At 37.1% G+C, this 25,071-nt stretch overlaps 1 protein-coding gene across 2 annotated transcripts in view; it reads left to right on the top strand.

Moving 5' to 3' along the window:
- Positions 1-25,071, top strand: part of SESTD1 (SEC14 and spectrin domain containing 1) — a 151,364-nt gene that overhangs the window by 27,624 nt on the left and 98,669 nt on the right. Inside the window, exon 2 of one of the 2 annotated variants that reach the window (XM_054477411.2) lies at positions 3,296-3,399. The exons of the other annotated variant lie outside the window; for it this stretch is intronic. Within the exon in view, the coding sequence (XP_054333386.1) occupies positions 3,308-3,399 (92 nt within the window). The 5' untranslated portion in view covers positions 3,296-3,307. The remainder of the gene's footprint in view (positions 1-3,295; positions 3,400-25,071) is intronic. 2 annotated transcript variants of the gene reach the window in all.

Genomic DNA, 25,071 nt, shown 5'->3' with positions numbered 1-25,071 from the left:
TAAAAATTAGCCCTTAAAATTATCTCCAAACTTAGCCATTTGTCTTATGTTCACTGACAGTATGCTTGGGACTTGTAGGGAAGGGACACACACACAATGGTAAATAAAAACTGGCTCAGTGCCTGACTTTGTAAAGCACATGTTTTTAATAGATGCTAAATTTTATGCCTGGAAATGTAGGCTATGATGGAAATGTGGGAAGAGCCAGGTAAACAAGGATCAAATCACGCCAAGTCCCCCAAAAAGTCTAACACAAAGTGAACATCAGAAGGTCATCGGAAAAACCAGGAGAATGGGGTATTAAAACACAAGAAGACAGGAAAAGCAGTGCTAATTTCTGTAGGTATGGTTATGGATATTTGTGTGTCATGGTATTTTTTTTTCACAGAAGCTTTTGTATAGATTATCATGTCTTTAGTGATTTAAGGATCTCTGTTTTAGGATTAGAAAATAATTTCATTTGTCCCTGTAATAATGTAAATTATTAGAAAATAATTTCATTTGTCCCTTAGAAAGGAGGGCAAGTGTAACATTTGCAGTGTTTTCTTTTAAACATTTTTCTGATAGAAGATTATGTAATCAGTTTGGTTTTAGATCAAGAAAATAAGATTAAGACCTAATTAGATATTTTTATAGACTTGATTTTAAATCAGGAATTACTGCTTTTAAAACACTTTGACCAAAAAGATGATCCTTGTCATTAAATATTACCAAGTAAAACTACTTGGTAAAATATGGTTTTATATTATTCTATTTACATACATTTATTTTGGTCCCAACTCATGATTGTAAAGCCTGTGAAGCACAAAGTGTTCTGAATCATCAAACTATAGCAAATAAAAATAAAAAAAGAAAAAACTACATCAGATTTTTTTTCAAACATGAGTGTAAAATAATTAAGTCTAGGACTTGTTCTTACATATTAAATTACAAGTAAGAGCACGGGTCATCTCCCCTATTTAAATATTTTTCAGACTGAAATTTATTTTTTCATTTTCTTAGATTTTACTTGTCAACATACAGATTGAGGCTTTCTTAATATCTACCCTTTGCTATATGCTCAGGTAATGTGTATGTATATGTACATATAATTTTTAAAAATTACTTTTTAGAGACAGGATCTCTCTGTGTTGCCCAGGTTAGAGTGCAGTGGCACAATTGTAGCTCATTGTAACCTTAAACTCCTGGGCTCAGGTGGTCCTCCCATCTCAGCCTCCCAAGTAGCTAGGGCTGTAGACATGCGCTACCATGCCCAGCTTTTTTTTTTTTTTTTTTTTTAAGAGATGAGGTCTCACTGTGTTGCCCAGGCTGGTCTTGAACTCTTGGGGTCAAGCAATCCTCCTGCCTCAGCTTCCCAAAGTGCTGGGATTATGGGTGTGAGCCACCACACCTGGCTACATATAATTACTTATTGTAATAAATGCTATTTGAGTTCATATTATATCTTAAGTAATTCAACAAGTAAAAATGACATGGTTCCTTCTGTCAGTGAGCTCTTGTTAGAAGGGGAGATGGATAATGATGAATAATAATCGTAATAGAGTGGATGGTAAATGGTAGCACTGAGGAGGGAGAGAATGTGTACTCATCCTCATCTTGAGTGTTGTGTCAGGGAAGGTTTCATGGAGAAGGTGAATCTAAGATAGGGTTAAAGCATGAGTAGGAATTTCATAGACAAAGGATTGTGGTAATGATATTTCAGCGAAGATGACATCATAGGCCAGGGCTCAAACCATGAAACAGTATTGCAAGTTCAGAGAGTTGCACTTGGTTTCTTGCTAATGAGAAAAACATGAAGTGGAGAGAGAGGCAGGAGGATGATCTGGAAAAGACTTAAGTCTTGTAAAAGAATTGGCTGTGGAGTACCATTTGGGATTTTCAAAGGGAGTGAAAGAATTCATTTTGCAAGTGGGTAAAGGCGGGTGAGTCTGGAGTCAGGAAATGTTTCCGAGGTAATACGGTAATTGAGGCAATAGTGCTGTTGAGAAGAGGGTAGAATCAACAGGCTACGTGCCATTGTATGTAGAGAGTACAGGAAAAGAATAACTTGAGGGTTTTCTTAAGTGTTTGCCTTTGGTTTTTATAATACGTATGTGGGTTTGGACATATATTGAGAAATAACGTAGAAGAGCGTGTCACATACGACTGTAATTTTACCTAAATTTATTTTATTTTGAAATAATTTCAGACTTATAGAAAAATTGCAAAGATAATTCAAAGAATTACTGTATAGGTTTCACTCCACATTCTCCTAATATTAACTTTTTACCATATTTGGTTTCATGTTTTCATGAGACAGTATTTGTTTCTGAACTATTTGGGAGTAATTTGTAGACATTATGCCCCTTAGCCCCTAAATACTTATGTCCCTTTATTCCTAAGTATGTCTCCCTAAATAAGGATTTTTAAAAAATATATAACCACAATATAATCGTCAATATCAGGAAGTTAACATTGATGCAGTACTCTATAGACTTTATTTAAATTTTGCAGTATTTCCTAATTTCCTTTTAAGTAAAAGAGAAACTGTTTCCCCTGGTATAGGTTCCAGTTCAGGATTATATGTGTTGCTTTTGGTTTTTCATGTCTCTTTAGGGTCCTTAATACAGAACACTTCCTCAGTCTTCCTTTGTGTTTCATAATATGACTTTTTTTTTTTTTTTTTAAAGAGATGAGATCTCACTATGTTGCCCAGGCTGGCCTTGAACTCCTGGCCTCAAGAATCCTCCCACCTCAGCCTTCCAAAGTGCTGGGATTACAGACAAAAGCCACTGTGCCCAGCTGATAAACGACATTTTTAAAGAATTCCAGTCAGTTATTTTTTAGAAATATTTTTGCCGTTTGAGTTTGTCTGCTATTTCCTCATGATTAGATTCAGGTTATGCATTTCTGGCTGGAATACTACAGAAGAGATGTGTCTTCAGAATCTCTTGTCAGGACACCCATACTATTGTTTTGTTCCTTTACTGGTGATGTATACTTGTACTATTTTTAGTAGAGACGGGATTTCACCATGTTGGCCAGGCTGGTCTCAAACTCCTGACCCCAAGTAATCTACCCGCCTTAGCCCCACAAAGTGCTGGGATTGCAGGTGTGAGCCACTGCGTCCAGCCTGAGCCTTTTCTTATATTCTGGCAACAAGTGTTTCAGAGTCATCTTGTACTTACCTTATCCAGCCTTGAAATCTGTCGTATTTTCAAGCAGCCCTAATTCTTTTTAGTGCAAATGTTATTTGGAAATCAAGATCTGGGCACTCATGTTACTGAGAGATGTCTATTTATTTATTTGTTTAAAGGGATTTGCTTACATGATCATGGAGGCTGATAAGTCTAATCTGCAGAGTCAGCAAGCAGGCTGGAGACCCAGAGAGAGCCGATGTTCTAGTTTGAAGGCCATCAGGTAGGAAGAGCTGATGTTGTGGAAGAGCTGATGTTGTAAATGAAGTCTGAAGGCAGTCCTGCTGGAGGAATGCCTCCTCCTGAGAGTCAAGTCTTTTTGTTCTGCTCATGCTTTCAACTGATTTGATGAGGCCCACCTACATTATGGAGGGCAAACTGATTTACTCTTCCAGTTAAAATGTAAATCTTATCCAGAACACCCTTACAGAAAACAAGAAAATGTTTAACCAGATATCTGGACACACTGTGGCCCAGTCAAGTCAACACCTGGAATTACTGAAATTAACCATCAGAGCCCTCCAAGTGGACAGAGCCAGGGCATACACACACACATGCACACACGCCAGGCTATGTGCACACACACACGCACACATGCATGCGTGCATGTATCCCTGTATCTATCTCTGTATAAAAACTATGAATATGCTGGATGTGGTGGCTCATGCCTGTAATCCCAGCACTTTCAGATGCTGAGGCAGGTGGAGTAGTTGAGGTCAAGAGTTTGAGTCCAGCCTGGCCAACATGGTGAAACCCCGTCTCTACTAAAAATACAAAAATTAGCTGGGCACTGTGATATGCGCCTCTAACCCCAGCTACTTGGGAGACTGAGGCAGGAGAATTGCTTGAACCCAGGAGGCAGAGGTTGCCGTGAGCTGAGATCCTGCCACTGTACTCCAGCCTGGGTGACAGAGCGAGACTCCATCTTAAAAAACAAAAACAAAAGCAAAAAAAAAAACTATGAAGACATATTCCTGTGCCAGCCATCATTACCGGTTTCATTCTAGCCTCCTGCACTTTCCGTATTTGTAACTACCTTTAACAATAGGAAGTCTGGTTTCTGTTGTTCACAGTATACTTACTTATTTGCTCAATCTTAGAATATACAAAAAGTAATTTAGAATTGCTAATCCTTAACACTGTAAAAAGCAAACCCACTTACTGGAACTCAGTGTTTACTTACAGTTCTCTTTTGTTTACGTCCTGAGAATATGTAGTAAAAATACTGTGTTCAAAAGTTACTTTGGTGGTTAGGTCTTCCTTTCTTCCTAAATTTTCCCTGAGTCATTTGAAATACCAATAGAGACATTTGTTTTGTTTGATTTCCATCTTAGAATGTTTTTCCTTTCTCATCTTTGTGGATCTCCATATTTCTTTGAGTATATTAAGCATTAACATGGTTCCAAAAGTCAGAACCATACAGAAAGCTATACATAGAAAAGTGTTGATCATACCTCCCATCTTTTCTACCACTTCTCCATCCCTTATCCTCTGCTTCCTAGGCGATTACCCTGATTAGTTTCTCATGTATATAGTTCTTTTGGTTCTCTGTATACAAAATGGACAGATAAATGTATATCTTCTTTCCTATACAAAAAGTAGAACGCTGCATATATTCTTTTGTATTTTGTTTTTCCCACTTAACAGTATATACTGGATATCTATATTTTATAATGATATAGAGATCTCTTTATTAATTTTTAGAGCTGCATAGTACTCCATTGTGTGGATCTACAGCTTGTTTATTCAATCACTTTCCCATTTGTGGACATTCAGGTTATTTCTGATTGTATTTTCCAATTATAAATAACACTGCAATAAATAATCTTTGTAATACGTGTTTTTATATTGTTGAAATGTATCGTCTCCCTTGTCGCTTCTTATTTTGAATTTGTGATTTCTCCTTTTTTTTTTTTTTTCTGGATTAACCTTGTTCATTTACTTAAAAAAATTCCAGGATTTTGATTTATGATACGATTTTTAAAATTCTCCATCCAGCTGATTTATTTTGTCTTTATTATTTCTAATCTCTGTTTTCTCTTAGTTTAGTTTGTTCTTTTTGAATTATGAATTTACTATTGATATAAATGTTCAAGGCTACAGATTTTCCTCTGTTCAGGTTATCAAATGTATAATTTTGTATCTTTTTTTGGAAAATGTATAATTTTGAGGTAGAATGCCATTTTTGTTTTTGATTTTGTTAATATCTAGTTTTGTTAGAATTATGATCAGAGTGTTTGCATTATTACTACTTCATAAAATATACTGTTGCTTTTTAAATTACCTAATATGTGTGCACTTTTTTTGGTCAATATTGATGTCCGTTTGAGAAGGAGATACAGTTTTTATTATCAGGGTATGTAGTTTTCAGTTAAGTTTATAAGTGTTTTCAGTCTTACGTATTATTAAAGTTATGTTCCTATGTCTGTACATCCCTGTAGTTTCTGCTTTTTAAAAGTAGTTGCTATGTGATGATAGGCATACACAATGGTTATATCTTCATTGTGAATTGCAGCTTCTAATGTTAAACAGTGTTTCTCTGTGTCATATTTAAGGCTTTTTGACTTGAGTCTTTAGTATCAAGATCATTACTCTTGCTTCCTTACTGTTTCTATTTGCTTTGTATGCCTTTGCTTATCCCTTTTGTAAAATTTTTTTTAATTTTTTTTTAAGCTTTTTGGTCTATACTGTTTTAGGTTATCTCTTGAATAAGCATTTATTAGGTATTTTTTTATAGCCAAATGAAAAAATTTTTAATGACTTATGTTTGATTTCAACTCTTATGTTATAAATACTATGTACATTGTTCTGTTTTTCTTTATTTCTCTGTGATGTGCTTTCTTTGCCTTTTCATCTTTAAATTTTTTTTTTTTTGGATATTTAGGCTTTGCTATTTGTTGTTGTAGCAACTACTTGTGTGTTTATGCCTTTTTTAAATGTCCTCATTTCTTTGTTTTCTTATTTAAGTTTATACTATCTATTATGTTAGTTTTTAATGGTGTCCTATAATTCTTATCTATTGCTATTTCAACAAAAGTTTATTTTACATTTTTCTTTTTCTCTTTTTCCATTTTTTTCAGTTGCATTATGTCTGTTTCATCCTCAATCCTTAATTGCAACTTCGTTTTGCTCTTAGATCTACAATTAAATATATTAAAATTTCACCACCAGTTCTTTTGCTGAAGTTTACCTATTGGTTAGATATAGCTCAGCTTTTAGTGGATTTCTTAAGAAGAACTCATGGTGACCACAATTTTCCCTGAGTTCCTGCATATTAAAAATTGTTCTCCTGTAGTAGCCTTAATATTGGTAGTACAGGTTGGGTGGAAATAAGTCCTTGGTTCACACTTTCCCTTTTTATAATGTGACCTTGCTTTCTATATGTTTTGTTGTTCTGAGAAGTCTGATGCCAGTCTTAATTTTCTTGCCCCGGTAAGTTGCTTGAATCTTTTGTTTGGAATTCTTGGATCTTTTCCTTCTCATATTTTTAAAGTCTAATAGTTTTACTGTAATATATCTTAGAATTGATTTTAACAGGTCAATTTTCCTTGCTACATTAGGGGATTCTCTTAATATGTAGAATCAGATTTTTTTTTGTTTCTGCAAATTTTTTTTTGGATTATAGTTTTAAATATTCTGTTTTAATATTTTCTTTTTCTTCTGCAGGGGCTTCAGTTACTCATAATTATACCTTCTTTGTTTAGCTTCCATTTTACCAACTGTTCCTGTGATTATTTTTTTTACCTCATTATCTCATTTTTATTCTCTTCATTCTTTTCCTGTTTTCCTCAGTGCCTTTTATTAAGGTTTTAGTTTACTCTATTTTTGAGCAGGAATTTAGTCCTCACCTTTTCTCTTATTTATTTATTTTTGCCCATTCTATTTTTAGGTTTACATTTCTGATTTATGATGGTTTTCATACTCCTAAATGCTTGTTTAAAGAGGTACAATTCAGGCCGGGCGCAGTGGCTCATGTCTGTAATGCCAGAACTTTGGGAGGCTGAGGTGGGCAGATGGCTTGAGCCCAGGGGTTTGAGACCAGCCTGGGCAACATGACAAAACTCATTCTCTACAAAAAATACAAAAATTAGCCGGATATGGTAGTGTGTGCCTGTAGCCCCAGCTACTGGGGAGGGGTGAGGTGGGAGGATCACTTGAGAGCTCAGGAGGTGGAGGTTGGGGTGAGCTGAGATCGCGCTACCGCATTCCACCCTGGGTGACAGAGTGAGACCCTGTCTCAAAAAAAAAAAAAAAGAAAAAAAAAGATACAATTCAGTTTGGAATATTTATTAAAATCTTCTACTTTGTTGTTGGTTTTTTTGGGGGGTGCTTTTCATTAGCTTAATTGTCCTAATGTTATTTTTTATTTTAGAAATTTTATATAGATGAAGATTGCAGCAACTCTGTGTGACTATGAGCAGGGCTGTTGTTTTTTAGGGGGTTTTATGAGATTACTAATTCAAGAATGTCCTCCTCTGTCAGTGTAGCACAGTATGGTTTGTTTGTTGGGTGGCTTTTTTTCACCTTTTGAGGGAGAGGATTTTGTGTTTCTCAAGTAGGGGGGTGTGTGTGTGTGTGTGTGTGTATGTATTTGAGTATATATATATATATGTTCTTACAAAATCTTAAATTTCTGTATATAAGAACCTTACAGAATCTGAAACTTTCTTTTTAGTTTCTTTTTTCATCATCTAATTTCCAAAAACACACATTCTTTTGTTTTTACCACCATCCTTGCTTGTATTAGTCAAGGCTCTCCAGAGAAATAGAAACAAAAGGATGGAGACTTACATAGATACATATCTAAATACATATGTATATCTATATCTAGAATGAGATTTTTTTGTAAGAAACTGGCTCATGTAATCACGGAGGCTGAGAAGTCCCACCATCTGCAAACTGGAGACCTGGGAAGACCTATGGTGTAAATTCCAGTCAGCCTGAAGGCCTGAGGACTAGGAGCAACAATGGTGTAAGTTCCAGCCCAAGGATAGGAGAAAACTGATGTATCAAGCCGTAAGGCAGATAGAGAGAATTCAGCCTTTCTCCCTCCTTTTGTTCTGTTTGGCCTCTTAACAAGTTGAATGATGCTCACTTTCCAATTGCTTTACCTATTCCACAAATTCAAATGCTTGTCTTTTCCATAAACACTGTAATGGACATAACCAGACATAATGTTTAACCAGATATTTGGGCATCTCATGGCCCAGTCAAGTTAACACATGAAATTTATCATCACACCTTTGATGCATGACCTTATCAAGACTACCTTCTTGAATCCTCCCTGCACTTTTAAATCCCTTCCCTATAATTTTCTCTCATCTATGAGTGGTCTTCTTGAGGATTTTTTCACTTAGGCTGGGCTTTCTTTTTCTGTGGATGATTTTAGTTTAATTTTAGGCTTTCTGTCCTCACCTCCAGCCCCCTTTTCTTTTTGCAAAATTTTTCTTCCCCTAGATCTATCTGTCCTCTCTGTAATAGGTTAGGGGAAGAGCTTGAGTAATATCTCCACTAGAATGGAGTTTATGTTTTCTACTTTACATAATTTGAAGTTAGTTTGTCTTGTATTAAAAGTGTGAAATTTGTATGGTTTTATTTGTTCTTCTTGTTAGTCTTTTTAGCTTTTGAAGGTTATATTGGAGGATTTGGATTTACATGGCCACTAATACCTTGATTAACCCATGAGTTATGAAACTTCATTTCAGTTGATAATTTTTTCCCTACTGAAACCAGAGTAGGTTACTTAGTGTGTCCGTATAATGCCAACGGCCTGGGTTGGCATTCAAGATGAAGCCTGTGTGCTTTCCTGATGTAGGATGAGTCCCTGGTTCTACAGTATGTGCCTTCATTAAAGACAGACCCCATTCCCACCACAGGCTTGTATCTTAAGGCAAAGTCATTGCAACATCTTTTCTGCCACTGCATTTGCAAACCCTAAGATGGAACTCCTTTCACCTTCCATTACACACATGGACATATTTGTTAAAAAGGAGATATATAACTCCCCAAAATGTAAAACGTGTAATCGAGGTAAGAGGTATAATATTCAGGCCAGGAGTAGTGTTGAGAAACTTCCTCACCTGCAACACACAGACATGCACACATGCGTGCACAGACACAGACACATACACCGGTGACATATTTGATGTCTGTCATGTTATAGAGGCCACCTGGTAACACACTAAATGACACTATACTTACACAGTGTGAGGGTCTGGGGACTATACATAGATTATTGTCACAGTGATTGATAGATGGTAGATTCCTATGAGGGGAGGGATCATAAGGAGGCTGTTCAGGAAGGATGATTGTCTCACTTCTAGCTCTTTAAGCAGTGAGACCAATGTGAGTGGGCTTAAGCTAAAAGGGGGATTTAATGGAATAATTTTGGCATATCACCCCATACCAAATGGCAGCCAGGTCCTCTTAAGGTAGTGAAGCCAGGGTGAATGGTATAGTAACTTGCTTAAGGTCACACACCTAATAAGCGGCAGAGTTCAGATTTGATCCCAGTTCAGCCTGGTGCTAGCCTTAATCATGACACCCTGCTGCCTCTGCTCATTTTCCCCCCAAAATTTCTAGTAATGTCAAGAGCTCCACAGGCAGTGCAGAAGTCATTGAAAACCAGGAAGTGCTACTTCGGTGCCTCCTACCTAAGCTTTGTACTAAAAGCAGTGACACTTTAAGAAAGCTCTTTTAACCTTAATCATTTTTTGTAAAGGAAACAATTATCATAGTTCCTTATTTTTAAATATTAGATTTTGTGTTGTGCTTTTTCTTTCAAAAAATACTATTTGTTCAAATAGCTGTTTTAGAGTATAGTTATAGTGGGTGGCAAAAATTTTGTTACTTCAATTCTTAGAAATACTTGCTAGCAAAAACTCTTTATTTTTGACTGTCCAGAGGAATCCCAAAATTTTCTCTGTGCTGCTTTTGTGGATGGTATCAGATAATCTGCCAAGTGAGAGGTTAGTGGCAGTCAGGAGCCATCTAAATATTTTGAGAATGTACTAGGAACTGAAAAGGTTTCATAGATACTAAAGTGAGAAAGTGAGGTGGGGGGTAATAGTGAATATTGTAATAAAAGTTGTAATTTTATAAAATGGAAACATCTGCATGTTAAATAGTGACTTTTTCCAAGTTTTGAAATATAGGTAATGAAAACTCACTTAGGCTGTAAAAGTAGTAAAGTCAAATAAGCCATTTCTGAAGCCAGAAGTTGGAGTTGACTCAGCATAAAGAAGGCTTTATAAAGTGCCCCTCTTCATTCATGATCCTAATGGGCCAGGTCTCAAAATATTTCAGTAAATGTCCCTGAACTATGTAATTTAATATTCTGCTCAAAGTAAATAATGCTCTATTCATAGTTCTTTGGCAAGTTTAAAATTATCTAAGCTTGTTTTCTCCTTCCTTTTTCTCCTGCTTCCTCTGTATTCTGCTAAGTGGCACCTAACTGAGAAACCTGGCAGGATCATTATTCAACAAATATTTATTGCACATTGGCTATCTGCCAGGCGCTGTACTAGGCAAACAAATAGACACATTCAAATGACATAGCCAACATCTATTTTAGATTTCAGAAATAACTATTTTGGTTTTATTGACTATATATGTAAAATAGATTGTTATTAAATTTGGGTATGCTCTTTAGTGTTAATATGCATCATGCTCAAAATCTTTGGAATCTGTTTCTTTTCTGAGTCAAACAATATGACATTTATTATTAACCTGGAGATCTGCCTGGTCTTCTGACCAACCACTTCTACGCACATATCAGCGTGAGTGGATATTGTGGACATAAATTGTTGTTTTTCATAGTAATTTAATCACTTAACAAAAAGTATAATAATGGTGATAGTGATAGTGAGAAGGAGACTGCTGGGAAAATGACTGCGGTCACAAAAGTAAGAAAGGCCTAACAAGACAAGGAATAAATGTCTCCATTGCCAACAGAGTGGCAGAAGTTGGAGTTCTGCCGGCATGCCTGCCTGCCTCTTTCTATCTTACGGCTGCTGCAGTGATCAGAATTGGTCTCCTGTCTTCTCAGCAGTCTTAAATGGGGTCCAGATTCTCAGATTTTTCCCCACACTGGACTTTAGAATATGTTGGTGAATACGAGAATATTTTAAGAGTATGTGTAGCCTATTTTCTGCCTTCCCTTGAGATTTTGAAATAAAAATATTGCTAAAATGAAAAATTGTTTTAAGAATTATAGCTCCCTGTTAATACATTTTTGATATGTTTAAGGATTTAGTTTTCCTAAATTTTTATGGACCTTTTCAAACATACAAAAACATAGGGAATAATAAAAGGTACCACTGTTTACCCATCATCCATTTTTAACAATTATCAATAAGTGGCCAATCCTGTTTTATGCATATTCTTCCTTCTCCATTATTGAAGCAAATCTTAATGGTATGGTCTGAATGTCCCCCACAATTCATGTGTTGAAACTTAGTTCCAACTGTGGTTGCATTAAGAGGTCTATAGCCTTTGGGAGGTGGTTAAGTCAGAAGGGCTATGCTCTCGTGAATGGGACTAGCACCCTTATAAAAGGACTCAAGATTGAAGGGAATGCTCTCTTGCTCTCCCACTTTTCTGTCACATGAAGACACAGCATTTGTACCCTTTTTGCCCTCCCATCTTTCTGCCATGTAAAGACACCTAGACGATACCATCTATGAGGAACAGGGCTTCACCAGGCACTGAACCTGGTGGTGCCTTGATCATGGACTTCTTAACTTCCAGAATTGTGAGAAGTAAATTTCTATCATTTATAAATTACCCAGTCTCAGGTTTTTTTGTTACAGTAGCATGAACAGATTAAAATACCCAGTTATATTTCATTAAAGTATATGTCATTTAAAATATAAAGATCTCTTTTTAAAAAATATAACCTTAATGTCATATCTTCAAAAAAATGAATAATTATATTTGAGGGATGTCAAAGATTTTTATTATTTATATTACAGTAAAGGTTACTACATTAATTACCACGAGCATGAGAATTAACCTAACTTAGAGCTTAAGAGTAGGGCTTCTGTAGGAGATACAGGAAAAAAACCCTAAGTTGTTTTTTTCATCTCTGACACAGTCAACATAGAACGCTTCACTTCTGGTCACCAAAATGTGTGGAAATTTTCCCCCACCAGCAACCAGTCAATTTGCCAGCTGACACCAACTGGGTATCCTGTAATTTAACTCAATTCTAACACTGCCTACCTGGAGACAGCATCAGATCCCTCAGGTTAAGGGTGAGTCCCACAAGACTACCCCCCTACTTCAGATACTGATCGCAAGCCCCAGGTTGTGACCTGTGTTACTGACTGACTGGCTATAAATTGGGGTTCCCGTGACCCTCTCCTCAGTTTAGATTTGCTAGGATGGCTCACAGAACTCAGGGAAACATGTACATTTACCCATTTATTACAGAGGATATTACAAAGCATACAGATGAACAGCCACATGGAAGAGATACACAGGACAAGGTGTATGGGAAGGGGCATAGAGCTTCTATGACCTCTGGTCGACATTCCACCCCCCAGAAACCTCCATGTGTTCAACAATATGGAAGATCCCTGAATCCAGTCCTGTAGGGTTTTTGTGGAGGTTCCATTATATAAGCATGAGTGATTACATCATTGGCCATTGGTGATCAACACAACCTTCAGCTCTTCTTTCCTTCTCAGAGTTAGTGGGGGTAGGGGGAGGTTGGACTGAAAGTTCCAACTCTTTATTCACAGGGTTGATTTCCCTGGCAACCAGCCCCCATCCTTCAAAAGAGCCTTCAGCAATCAGTCATTTCATTAGCATACAAAAGACACTTAGCACTTTAGAGATTGCAAGAGTTGTATGAGCTTTGTGCCAAGAATCAGGAGCAGAGACAAAACATAGAGTATATTTCTTATGTCACAATATTGTATCCTTGGACTTAGCCTTAGGTTTAAATGCCAATTTTGCTGCATAACGTTGGGCAGGTTAACCTCTCTCCATCTCACTAGGCCGCTGTTTCCTCTGCTGTTAAATGGTGACAGTAATAGTTTTAACTAAGTAGGATAGTTGTGAGTTATAAATGAAACAATGCACAGAAAGCGATTAGGATCATGTTTATATGTAAAACATGCTCAATAATGTTAGCATTATTGTTATTGGGAGGTGTGAGGAAATACACATAATTTGAGATCCCATTTTTTAGATTAGGCCATGTTTCAAAGTGATTTGTGTTTAATCATGCTCTTCAGAGTTTATTTTTAGGGAATACAAAATAATATTGTTTTAATCCATAGGCACATTTATCCTTTTCTCAAAAGCAAATTTGATTTGTTTTAAAACATGTAATAGCATTGAAAGGAATAAATTTAACCTTTACTCAAACCTTGGATGTCTTTATGTGTGTTGATGTGAAAACTTTGAGATACCCTAAGATATAAGACCTTTATAATTTTCCCTTGAGATTAAAAATGAAATGCAAATCTTAGTTCCTTTTGTAGTTCCAATATAGAGTAATAGATAGTTTGAGCAATCTATGAACATAAATGTTATCAACAATACTGCTTATACTCTCCTTTCTTCCCTTCATTTAATCCATTTAGTCTTTTATTGTCATTGTTTTATACCATCCAGAATGTACAATGTTGGAAGAAATTTGTCTTTGCAAAACTGAAGTTTCTCATAGCAATATGTTCTGATTATAGTACCAGTTGGGGATAAATTGCTTACCATATGCAGTTCATTTTACAGACTTTCTAGAGAATATTGCTTACTTTTTTTTTTTAGTTTTTATATCTCAATAAAGTGTACATCATTTTCATCCAGATTGTCCTGATTTACCAAGTTGTTTATTTTTTAAATTATTTTTGATGGCTTTACTAAGGTGAAATTTACGTATCATGAATTTCACCCATTTTAATTATACAGATTGATTTTTAGTAGATTTCAGAGCTGTGCAGCCATTACCACAATTTAATTTTACAGTATTTCCACCACCCCAAAAAGAAACTTACTGTCTATTACCAGTCACTCTCCATACCCACCCCAGCCCTAGGCAACCACTGGCCTACTACTTTCTTTCTTTTTGGATTTGCCTATTCTGAATATTTTTTATACAAAAGGAATCATACAATATATGTTTGTGTCTGGCTTTTTTCACTTAGTATGTTTTCTAAGTTTATCCTCGTTATATCGTATATCAGCGTTTTCATTCATTTGTATTGCCTAATGGTATCCTATTATATGGATGTGTCATGTTTTGTTTATCCATATAGAATTGATGGACATTTGGGTTGCTTTCATGTCTTGGCTGTTATATGAACAGTGTTGCTGTGAACATTCGTGTACAAGTCTTTGTGTGGATATATTTTTTATTTAAAAAAATTAATGAATAGAATAATAGTTATCTGCTATTTATGTGTTTTTAATTTTGATTTTATTATGTGACAATGTAATATAGTGGAGAGAAGCACTGGACAGAGTTGCAGGAGCCTAGGTTTCACAGGCTACTTTCTTGTTTTGTGGCCTTAGGATGGCAAATCTGTGTCTCCAGATTTTAGTTTCCTTATCTACAACATGGAAAGGTTAGACTAAATGATCTCTCACAATTTATAAATCTGTTAATTTCTATATTATTTTGAGCAAATTACTTCTCTGTGCCTCATCTTTTTCATCTGAAAACATTGGGTTATTAATAGAATCATATATAAATATTAATATGAGGATGAAAGAATATTCTTGGAATATAAAAAAGTATCAGGATAAGGCTGGGACTGTTATTTTTCTGGATCAAGAATGCCTTAGTGGGAATGCTTTCACTGTGGCCTCAGTGGAGTTACTGGTAGTAAACTGGTAAACCAGTAATTAATGGAGGAAGGAAGATTTAGCTGCTAGTAATAAATGCCATTTATTGGGTGCTTATCCTGAATATACTAAACTATATATACAAATTTGCTCACTTAAGTCCCAGTCCTATGAGTTAGGTTCAGTGATTTGCTCATAAAAGAAATTAAAGGAATTGCCAAAACCACATAGCTAGTAAGTGGCTGGCTGGGAGTCACACCCTGGCTCCAAGGCCATGTTTTTTGCCACTGCACTAAACTTTGTTTCAGGGAGAACAACCTCTTTGGAACAGAATCCCATAGTAGAGAGATCTTTGGTGGGGGAAGTCTTTTTTTGGGAAAGATAGCTAATATTGCTTACAGTCCTTATGAGAGAGAAAAGAAATGGTCACTCTATAAATACTTGGTTTTCCATGTGTCCTATGTTTGTTCCAAAATGACATTTTAGTAATTGAACAAGTTTAATAGTTGACCAGATTGAAAATTTGCAGAATGTTCTATTGTTTCAGTAGTTTTACTACAAAAAATACAATGTATGTTGTTTTTTGTTTTTTAATTTTTTTTTTGAGACGGGGTCTAACTCCGTCACCCAGGCTGGACTACAGTAGCACAATCATGGCTCACTGCAGCCTTGACCTCCTGGGCTCAAGGGATCCTCTCACCTCAGACTCCTGAGTAGCTGGGCCCACACAGGTGCACACCACCATGCCTGGCTAATTTTTTTATTTTTTGTGGAGATGGGGTCACACTATGTTGCCCAGGCTGGTCTCAAACTCCTAGGCTCCTACAGTCCTCTCACCTTGGTCTTCCAAAGTGCTGAGATTCCAGGCATGAGCCACCATGCCTGGGGCAATATTTTTTTTTTTTTCCGAAACAGTCTCGCTCTGTCACCCAGGCTGGAGTGCAGTGGCACAATCTTGGCTCACTCTAACCTCTGCCTCTGCCTCCCGGGTTCAAATGATTCTCCTGCCTCAGCCTCCTGAGTAGCTGGGGTTACAGGCATGCACCTCCATGCCTGGCTAATTTTTGTATTTTTAGTAGAGATGGGGTTTCACTATGTTGGCCAGGCTGGTCTTCAACGCCTCACCTCAGGTGATCCACTGCCTCGGCCTCCCAAAGTGCTAGGATTACAGGTGTGAGCCACCGCACCCGGCCCCATTTTTTTTTTTTTTTTAATGGGACTTTCACTCTGATGAAAGCAACTTGTACATCTCACTGGCTTTTTTCTGCCTTGGTAACACTATTATAATTACCATTTTAAAGCAATATTCCATTTTTTAAGTTAACTTAAAACTTTTTTCACCTTTTTTAAAAACTATTTTTCCATTTCCTCCCCTCCCCAATGTAGTGTTTGGTACATACCAAATATTTACATTGTACAGACAAAAAAATTTAGTGCCAAAATCTCAATTCATGATACAGGTATATTATTTCATTTGAACAAAAGTATTATTTTATCTATTTGTGGTATTGAACATATAAACATTTGGGCACTAAAAATTAATTTGTTATGCCAATTATGTGGAATTAGGGGCCCTGTAATACATCTGAACCTCTGTTCCAAATGCATTTAAATCTTATATATCTGGAATATTACATTTAGTCTTAACTCAATGGAAGGCATGTGTGTTTTTAACCAAGGAGAGAGGAAGAACACTTCTTTCTAGGAGGAAGATTGGGAGAGATTGAGGTTTTGTAATGACCCAGAGAAATTCTGAGTTGAAGAAGAGGAGAGGAAACACCTACAGTAGGTGAAGAGGGGTTGGAATCTGGAAATTAGATGCTGGAATTTGTGAAGTTATTGTGGCTGTATCCACTTCCTCCTCTGGTGGTGGAAGGAGACCTCACCCAGCTAGGTGAATTTAGTGGACACATGCATGCCTTGGAAAAGGAAAAGGAAATGGTTCAGGTTTCTAGAGCTCAACACAAGGCTTAGATGCAGAAAATGTACGGGTAGAGAGCTCATCTAAGGGAACTGTGGCAGTAGATAATGAGGTCCTAGCCATAGGGGATACTCTAAAGCTGGGGTTCCAGGAATATCTTGACCCTCCTGGAATTCCACAAGTGTGATTTGCTTCTCTAGTGCAATGTTCCTTTTTCCTTTTGCTGCTCCTATTTTGGTGAAGAAGCAGTCAAACTAAGGATTTATCTGTAAATTAAGAAGAGCCAAAGATTTTAAAAATTGTTCATATATTAATATGAAAGTTAGTTAAGGAACTTTAAATCTGGACCTTCAAAAATGGAGGTTTGCAGTTGATAAGGGTTTGGTAGAATGGCTAGACGGGTGGAGAAGGGACAGAGTGAGGAGGATGGTCTAGGGGTAGTGACTTATATTGTAGTTTTTGAAAAGGGTTTTTAAGTGGTGCGCTGTCATTACCATTTTCAGTAGACTTTTGAATTTTAAATATAGTATAGGACTTTTAATGGTCCACTAGACTTCTTAACGTAGATTTTTTTGTCTCTTAAGGTGCATTAGCAGTAGTTTTATAGAAAACTTGAAATCTCAGAGGCTTTCTTTTCCTTTCTTCTTTTCTCCATTTCTTACTGAATAAACTAGTTCTTTATTCATATGGTAAAAATGATATTATTCGGTGAAACTTTAACTTTCAAATTAATTTAGAGGAGTTACACTTTTGGATAAATCTGTATTTTGGTGAAAGCCCTTTTAAAAAATAACTTTCATTTTAGGTCTACTCAAAGGATTGTTGTTCTTTCCTCTACAACTGTCAGTATTGTTGCAAAACCAGATTAGTAATCATGCACTGGCACCTGCAATAACACAAAAATTACATAAAATTTCCATTGTTGACTTGCTTCACCAATTTATTGTCCTAAAGTTGAATAATGTTTATTTCTGTATAATTTTACATATGGATATGTGGAGTGATAGAGCACTGAGTACCTGTGTGTGTTAATTTCTAAAATTGCTCTTACTTTGTAACAACAGTTGAAAATATTTCTAATCTCAACTTAAGGATAGTTATAACTATAGTATTTCTTCTGGAAATACAAGGCCAAAGAGCCTGCATTCTAATTTTGTTCATTGCCATTTTGTGTCTACGTGATATAGACTTACTAGAGATGATTTAGTTACCCCTACGCTAGCTATCCCAATGGGTTTTCACTGGTTGTTAAGAAATGCTCCTTGAAGAATTTAACTGAATTTTCCAAATAAACTGGTTGATTTATATTTATTGAGGGAGGAGTTCTAGTGTACCCACTCACATCATCAATTACAGTCTCTCATAAAGTGCAGTTTGCCCAGTCTTGATTAAAAGGCCTGCAATTCTGTTTTCTGCTGCTGAATACATCCTCTGCCGCCCTCTAATGGCAGCTCATTGATGGCACCCACTGATGTCCATCCTAACCACCAAGAACTTGCTGTTCTTGGCATCCAGCAACTTATGTAGCTGCGGGATCTTGGGTGGCTCTCCCAGTAGATAGACAGCTGGTGGGAGCTCCTTTGAAGGAAAAGCATGCACATGTGAATCCTGTGATTTCCTCTCAAGGTGTTGGCATTCAGGTAGTTGTGACAATGTTAGGATTCTTAGAGTGTTTTGCTTTACCATTTGTTCATTTTATTGTTCATTTATCCATTAATTCATCAGATGTTTGGGAATGCCGGAAATGTCCACCACCTGGACTTCTGTCAGTCTGTTAGGTTCTAAGTATAGATTTGTTGAGTGAGCAAATAAATACAAAAATAAATGACGTGGTCTCTGCCCTTGGGAAGACAAAATACAAACTTAAATACGCCTTGGTTGCCTTTATTTTCCTCTTTAAATCTCCACAATATTGGGAAAGATAGTTAAACTAGGAAATGGATACAAATATCCATGGAAACCTAGTCTCCCTGTATTTCTAGTTCTCAGAATTCATTGTCCCTAACTGTAGAAGGGCTTTGTTCTAAGAAGTACTTATTTTGCACCTAGAAATGATATTAGTTTTTTTGGTGCTTCTTGCTTTTGGTTGAAGGTAACACAAAATCATGGTTGCATTTTCCTTTATATTTACCAGTCTCTAAGGCACTTAATTTGTCATAAACTCTGGCTTTTTGCTTCTTTTATATTTAATGAACCATGACTTAAAATGGGTGCTGCTTTAAATGACCATATAAATAGGGTAAGTGCAGTGCTGTGTATTTTTTTTGTTAAAAATGTCGTGAATTCCTTAATTCTTTCATTTCTTAGCCTGCTTTACAAGACAAGTTTTTTATTTTCCTTTCTACTCTTCATTATTTCATATTAGGTAAATGTCTGTCATTGGCTTCATTCCTTGTTTGAGAGTATAATCCACTCAGATATATTTAGGTCAGATATCCCATTGTAGAAGAATGTGGACTAGTATGTTTATGTTATTTTTTAAATTTATTTTTAAGTTATACTTCAAGTTCTAGGGTACATGTGCACAACGTGCAGGTTTGTTACGTAGGTATACATGTGCCATATTGGTTTGCTGCACCCATCAACTCATCATTTACATTAGGTATTTCTCCTAATGCTATCCCTCCCCCAGCCCCGCAACCCCCAACAGGCCCCAGTGTGTGATGTTCCCCGCCCTGTGTCCAAGTGTTCTCATTGTTCAGTTCCCACCTATGAGTGAGAATATGTGGTATTTGGTTTTCTGTCCTTGTGATAGTTTGCTGAGAATGATGGTTTCCAGCTTCATCCATGTTTCTGCAAAGGACATGAACTCATCCTTTTTTATGGCTGCATAGTATTCCATGGTGTATATGTGCCACATTTTCTTAATCCAGTCTATCATTGATGGACATTTGGGTTGGTTCCAAGTCTTTGCTATTGTGAATAGTGCCGCAGTAAACATACGTGGGCGTGTGTCTTTATAGTACCATGATTTATAATCCTTTGGGTATATAACCAGGATATAATAGGATCACTGGGTCAAATGGTATTTCTAGTTCTAGATCCTTGAGGAATCACCACACTGTCTTCCACAATGGTTAAACTAATTTACACTCCCACCAACAGTGTAAAACCATTCTTATTTTTCCGCCTCCTCTCCAGCGTGTTTTTCCTGATTTTTAATAATCGCCATTCTAACTGGCGTGAGATGGTATCTCACTGTGGTTTTGATTTGCATTTCTCTGATGGCCAGTAATGATGAGAATTTTTTCATGTGTTTGTTGGCTGTGTAAATGTCTTCTTTTGAGAAGTGTCTGTTTATATCCTTTGCCCACTTCTTGATGGGGTTGTTTTTTTCTTGTAAATTTGTTTAAGTTCTTTGTAGATTCTGGATATTAGCCCTTTGTCAGATGGGTAGATTGCAGAAATTGCCTCCCATTCTGTAGGTTGCCTGTTCACTCATGGTAGTTTCTTTTGCCGTGCAGAAGCTCTTTAGTTTAATTAGATCCCATTTGTCAATTTTGGCTTTTGTTGCCATTGCTTTTGGTGTTTTAGTCATGAAGTCTTTGCCCATGCCTATGTACTGAATGGTATTGCCTAGGTTTTCTTCTAGGGTTTTTGTGGTTTTAGGTCTAACGTTTAAGTCTTTAATCCATCTTGAATTAATTTTTATATAAGGTTTAAGGAAGGGATCCAGTTTCAGCTTTCAACATATGGCTAGCCAGTTTTCCCAGCACCGTTTATTAAATAGGGAATCCTTTCCCCATTTCTTGTTTTTGTCAAGTTTGTCAAAGATCAGATGGTTGTAGATGTGTGGTGTTATTTCTGAGGGCTGTGTTCTGTTCCATTGGTCTATATGTCTGTTTTGGTACCAGTACCATGCTGTTTTGGTTACTGTAGCCTTGTAGTATAGTTTGAAGTCTGGTAACACGATGCCTACAGCCTTGTTCTTTTTGCGTAGGATTGTCTTGGCAATGTGGGCTCTTTTTTGGTTCCATATGAACTTTAAAGTAGTTTTTTCCAATTCTGTGAAGAAAGTCACTGGTAGCTCAATGGGGATGGCATTGAATCTATAAATTACCGTGGGCAGTGTGGCCATTTTCCTGATATTGATTCTTCCTATCCATGAGCATGGAATATGCTTCCATTTGTTTGTGTCCTCTTTTATTTCGTTGAGCAGTGCTTTGTAGTTCTCCTTAAAGAGGTCCTTCCCATCCCTTGTAAGTTGGATTCCTAGGTATTTTATTCTCTGAAGCAATTGTGAATGGGAGTTCACTCATGATTTGGCTCTCTGTCTGTCTGTTATTGGTGTATAGAAATGCTTGTGGTTTTGCACACTGATTTTGTATCCTGAGACTTTGCAGAAGTTGCTTATCAGCTTAAGGAGATTTTGGGCTGAGATGATGGAGTTTTCTAAATATGCAATCATGTCATCTGCAAACAGGGGCAATTTGACTTCCTCTTTTCCTAATTGAATACCCTTTATTTCTTTCTCCTGCCTAATTGCCCTGGCCGGAATTTCCAACACTGTGTTAAATAGGAGTGGTGAGAGAGGGCATCCTTGTCTTGTGCCGATTTTCAAAGGGGATGCTTCCAGTTTTTGCCCATTCTCCATAATGATTATTGGCTGTGCATTTGTCATATATAGCTCTTACTATTTTGAGTTATGTTTCATCAATACGTAGTTTATTAAGAATTTTTAGCATAAAGGGCTATTGAATTTTATCGAAGGCCTTTTCTGCATCTGTTGATATAATCATGTGGTTTTTGTTGTTGGTACTGTTTATGTGATGTATTACGTTTATTGATTTGCATATGATGAACCAGCCTTGCATCCTAGGGATGAAGCTGGCTTGATAGTGGTGGATTAGCTTTTGATGTGCTGCTGGATTTGGTTTGCCAGTATTTTATTGAGGATTTTCGCATCAGTGTTCATCGGGGATATTGGTCTAAAATTCTCTTTTTTTGTTGTGTCTCTGCCAGGCTTTGGTATCAGGATGATGCTGGCCTCATAAAATGAGTTAGGGAGGATTCCCTGTTTTTCTGTTGATTGGACTGGTTTGAGAAGGAATAGTACCAACTCCTCTTTGTACCTCTGGTAGAATTTGGCTGTGAATTGTCTGGTCCTGGACTTTTTTTGGTTGGTAGGGTATTAATTATTGCCTCAATTTCAGAGCCTGTTATTGGTCTATTCAGAGATTCAACTTCTCCCTGGTTTAATCTTGGGAGGTTGTATGTGTCCAGGAATTTATCCATTTCTTCTAGATTTTGTAGTTTATTTGCATAGAGGTGTTTATAGTATTCTCTGATAGTGGTTTGTATTTCTGTGGGATCAGTGGTGATATCCCCTTTATCATTTTTTATTGCATCTATTTGATTCTTCTGTCTTTTCTTCTTTATTAGTCTTGCTAGTGGTCTATCAATTTTGTTGATCTTTTCAAAAAACCAGCTCCTGGATTCATTGATTTTTTTGAAGGTTTTTTTGTGTCTCTGTGTCCTTCAGTTCTGCTCTGATCTTACTTATTTCTTGTCTTCTGCTAGCTTTTGAATGTGTTTGCTCTTGCATCTCTAGTTCTTTTAATTGTGATGTTAGGGTGTCGATTTTAGATCTTTCCTGCTTTCTCTTGTGGGCATTTAGTGCTATAAATTTCCATCTACATGCTGCTTTAAATGTGTCTCAGAGATTCTGGTACATTGTGTCTTTGTTCTCATTGGTTTCAAAGAACATCTTTATTTCTGCCTTCATTTCTTTATTTACCCAATAGTCATTCAGGAGCAGGATGTTCAGTTTCCATGTAGTTGAGTGGTTTTGAGTGAGTTTCTTAATCCTGAATTCTAATTTGTTTGCACTGTGGTCTGAGAGACAGTTTATTGAGATTTCTGTTCTTTTGTATTTGCTCAGAAGTGCTTCACTTCCAATGACGTGGTCAATTTTAGAATAAGTGTGATGTGGTGCTGAGGAGAATGTATGTTCTGTTGATTTGGGGTGTCGAGTTCTGTAGATGTCTATTAGGTCTGCTTGGTGCGGAGCTGAGTTCAAGTCCTGGATATCCTTGTTAACTTTCTGTCTCGTTGATCCGTCCATTATTGACTGTGGGGTGTTAAATTCACCCATTATTGTGTGGGAGTGTAAGTCTCTTTGTAGGTCTCTAAGGATTTGCTTTATGAATGTGGGTGCTCCTGTATTGGGTGCATATATAGTTAGGATAGTTAGCTCTTCTTGTTGAAGAAGAGCTTTACCATTCCTTTACCATTACGTAGTGGCCTTCTTTGTCTCTTTTGATCTTTGTTGGTTTAAAATCTGTTTTATCAGACACTAGGATTTCAATCCCTGCTTTTTTTTGCTTTCCATTTGCTTAGTAGATCTTCCTCCATCCCTTTGTTTTGAGCCTGTGTGTGCCTCTACATGTGAGATGGGTCTCCTGAATACAGCACACTGATGGGTCTTGACTCTATCCAATTTGCCAGTCTGTGTCTTTTAATTGGAGCATTTAGCCCGTTTACATTTAAGGTGAATATTGTTATGTGTGAATTTGATCCTGTCATTATGATGTTAGCTGGTTATTTTGCCCATTAATTGATGCAGTTTCTTTGTAGCATCGATGGTCTTTACACATTGGCATGTTTTTGCAGTGGCTGGTACTGGTTGTTCCTTTCCATGTTGAGTGCTTCCTTCAGGAGCTCTTGTAAGGCAGGCCTGGTGGTGACAAAATCTCTCAGCATTTGCTTGTCTGTAAAGGATTTTATTTCTCCTTCACTTATGAAGCTTAGTTTGGCTGAGTATGAAATTCTGGGTTGAAAATTCTTTTCTTTAAGAATGTTGAATATTGTCCCCCACTCTTTTCTGGCTTGTAGGGTTTCTGCCAAGATATTCCACCCTTTGTGAGTAACCCAACCTTTCTCTGTGGTTGCCTTTAACGTTTTTTCCTTCATTTCAACCTTGGTGAATCTGACAGTTATGTGTCTTGGGGTTGCTCTTGTTGAGGAGTATCTTTGTGGTATTCTCTGTATTTCCTAAATTTGAATATTGGCCTCCTTGCTAGGTTGGGAAAGTTCTTCTGGATAATATCCTGAAGAGTGTTTTCCAACTTGGTTCCATTCTCCTTATCACTTTCAGGTACACCAACCAAATGTAGATTTGGTCTTTTCATATAGTCCCGTATTTCTTGGAGGCCTTGTTCGTTTCTTTTTACTCTTTTTTCTCTAAGCTTGTCTTTTCACTTTATTTCATTAACTTGATCTTCAATCACTGATACCCTTTCTTCCACTTGATCGAATTGGCTATTGAAGCTTTTGTCTGCATCTCAAAGTTCTCGTGCCATGGTTTTCAGCTCCATCAGGTCACTTAAGGTCTTCTCTATACTGTTTATTCTAATTAGCCGTTTGTCTAACGTTTTTTCAAGAATTTTAGCTTCCTTGCGATGGGTTAGAACATGCCCCTTTAGCTCGGAGAAGTTTGTTATTACCGACCTTCTAAAGCCTACTTCTGTCAACTTGTTACAGTCATTCTCCATCCAGCTTTGTTCCGTTGCTGGCTAGGAGCTGTGATCCTTTGTAGGAGAAGAGGTGATCTGGTTTTTAGAATTTTCAGCTTTTCTGCTCTGGTTTCTCCCCATCTTTGTGGTTTTATCTACCTTTGGTTTTTGATGTTGGTGACCTGCAGATGGAGTTTTGGTGTAGATGTCCTTTTTGTTGATGTTGATGCTATTCCTTTCTGTTTGTTAGTTTTCCTTCTAACAGTCAGTTCCCTCAGCTGCAGGTCTGTTGGAGTTTGCTGGAGGTCTGCTCCAGACCCTGTTTGCCTGGGTATCACCAGCAGAGGCTGCAGAACAGCACATATTGCAGAACAGCAAATATTGCTGCCTGATCCTTCCTCCGGAAGCTTTGTCCCAGAGGAGCACCCACCTGTACAAGGTGTCTTTGGGCTCCTACTGGGAGGTGTCTCCCAGTTAGGTACACGGGGGTCAGGGACCCACTTGAAGAGGCAATCTGTCCATTCTCAGAGCTCAAACGCCATGTTGGGAGAACCACTGTTCTCTTCAGAGCTGTCAGACAGGGACATTTAAGCCTGCAGAAGTTGTCTGCTGCCTCTTGTATAGCTATGCCCTGCCCACAGAGGTGGAGTCTATAGATGCAATAGGCCTTGTTGAGCTGTGGTGGGCTCCGCCCAGTTCGAGCTTACCAGCTGCTTTGTTTACCTAC

Source organism: Pongo pygmaeus, chromosome 11 (assembly GCF_028885625.2).
Source record: "Pongo pygmaeus isolate AG05252 chromosome 11, NHGRI_mPonPyg2-v2.0_pri, whole genome shotgun sequence".
NCBI classification, from domain to species: domain Eukaryota; kingdom Metazoa; phylum Chordata; class Mammalia; order Primates; family Hominidae; genus Pongo; species Pongo pygmaeus.
This window is presented reverse-complemented; position numbering and strand designations above follow the sequence as displayed.